We start from the raw sequence: 1,855 nt of genomic DNA on the forward strand, positions 1-1,855 counted from the left end.
CTCACAACTTACTTCACTAAAGATGACATACCACCTAATTACTATGTGAACAGATATGAAGTGAAGTAGTGACCCAAACTACCCATTGGGTCTCACTTACACCCCTGTATGAGATATACAGCCGGATGCACCAGATAAAGAGAGCAATGTCTCCATTTTGGCTGCCACCCTCGGCCCCCACCAAGAATTTGCTCATCCGTGCAATGACAAAATATTTTACAAAGCACCATCTGCTTCTTAGTAACAAGACAAATTATTCGTGAAGTTGCATCCATCCATCAAGAAGCACGGGATGCAGGAGCGCCTCATAACCATCACACATTAGAATTATAGTGCTCCAAGGAAAGTAATCATCACATATTCTTAATCGATAATTCCACATGGTCTGCTTCATGAAATACAGAAGTGAACATACATACCAGACCTATTTGTAGCACAATTTGCAGACACGTATAAATGAACTATATGTTACAAGACAACGAATAAACCATTTATTTAACATGTATGTTTATGTATGAATATGATGAATTTGAAGATCTGCCTACTCAGTGGGGTAGGAAGGCTCCATGGCGAGGCCACACATGCCTCTTTTGTCCGAAATATCCTTCTCCATTCTCAGGTAACCATTCTCTCCCCACGTCGTGCCCCATGAGTTCTTCATCAGCCAGAATTTTGTGCCATCACTGGTCTTTCCATAACCAATGGCTGCAATCCCGTGGTCCAAGTCAGTGCCGCAGGAGCCGGTCATCACACCACCAGAGTAGAACTGAAATGTCATGTCTCCCCCATCCACTGCCACAGACACGGGCTGGTTGGCCACCGCCTTCATGAGGGCAGCCTCATCGTTGGCCGGCACGTCTTCGTAGCCGTTGATGGTTGCGGCGCTGTTGGATCCGCCCTTGCACTTGCCATCCGCCGCCGTGTAAGGGTAGCTGGACTCGGTGGTCAGACCACTGTTCTTGATGATGAACTTGAATGCGTCGTCCATCAAACCACCCTCGCAGCCCTGGTCCTCACCATGGACATCACAATCCACCAACTCTTGCTCCGAGAGAGAAACGAGCTTGCCGTTGCTGATCTTGACGATGCCCTCCGTTGCAGCCACTGCTGAGAACGCCCAGCAGCAACCTGCAGTTGATTATGTTTCAATCAATGTCATCATAAACCAGTGTCACAAAATCCCTTTTGGACTCATGCAAATTATCCTAAATGTACTTACCACATTGGCCTTGATCCTTGATAGGAGTGACAGCACCCTTGGTCCTCCAGTCAACAGTTGCCGGAAGCGCATCGATGCTGACATTCTCATACCTAAATCCGGTAGGAACCTTCACCACACTTGGTTTAAAGCCCTTGTTAGTCTTGGTCACCCTGAACTCGTCACTGGCGATGTCAGCGAACTGGTTGACGCCGAGCCGAAACTTGCGGTTCCCCGCAGCGTTGAAAGACTCGATGTATTTGACATTAGCCTTGAACACCTCAAACCGCCTCGCCTTCTCGGCAGCATCCCTGTAGACGCGGCCGTACTGGGCCATCCACTGCTCGTGCCTCGCCGCCATGGCCGAGTCATCGCTCAGCTCGCGTGCTGCGAGCACAGCGCTGCAGAAGAAGGCGCATCCGAGGATAGCAACAAGCAAAGCCTTGGGGATGGCCATGATCGATCAGTTGCTCTTGCTACTACTTCTGGTGCTGTGCACTAAGCTCTGGTTTGGTGATTGGAGCTAGCTGGCATACATGGCTATATATAGTTACTGGAATGTATGTATTTAAGTAAGAGATACGGTGCCTGTACATTGTATTATGTGGAAAGGGGCACCTGCGTAGCCGTGAAGTAGAAATGGTTGCTAGATGGGTA

At 48.8% G+C, this 1,855-nt stretch overlaps 1 protein-coding gene across 1 annotated transcript; it reads right to left on the reverse strand.

Moving 5' to 3' along the window:
* Window positions 1–541: 541 nt before the first annotated feature.
* On the reverse strand, window positions 542–1,655 carry LOC133899388 (senescence-specific cysteine protease SAG39). Its single transcript, XM_062340379.1, has 2 exons — window positions 1,220–1,655; window positions 542–1,128 (listed from the first exon to the last, which is right to left on the reverse strand). Exons 1-2 carry the CDS (start codon window positions 1,653–1,655, stop codon window positions 542–544), a joined length of 1,023 nt encoding a protein of 340 aa, XP_062196363.1.
* Window positions 1,656–1,855: the final 200 nt, after the last annotated feature.

This window comes from Phragmites australis, chromosome 18 (genome assembly GCF_958298935.1).
Source record: "Phragmites australis chromosome 18, lpPhrAust1.1, whole genome shotgun sequence".
Classification (NCBI taxonomy): domain Eukaryota; kingdom Viridiplantae; phylum Streptophyta; class Magnoliopsida; order Poales; family Poaceae; genus Phragmites; species Phragmites australis.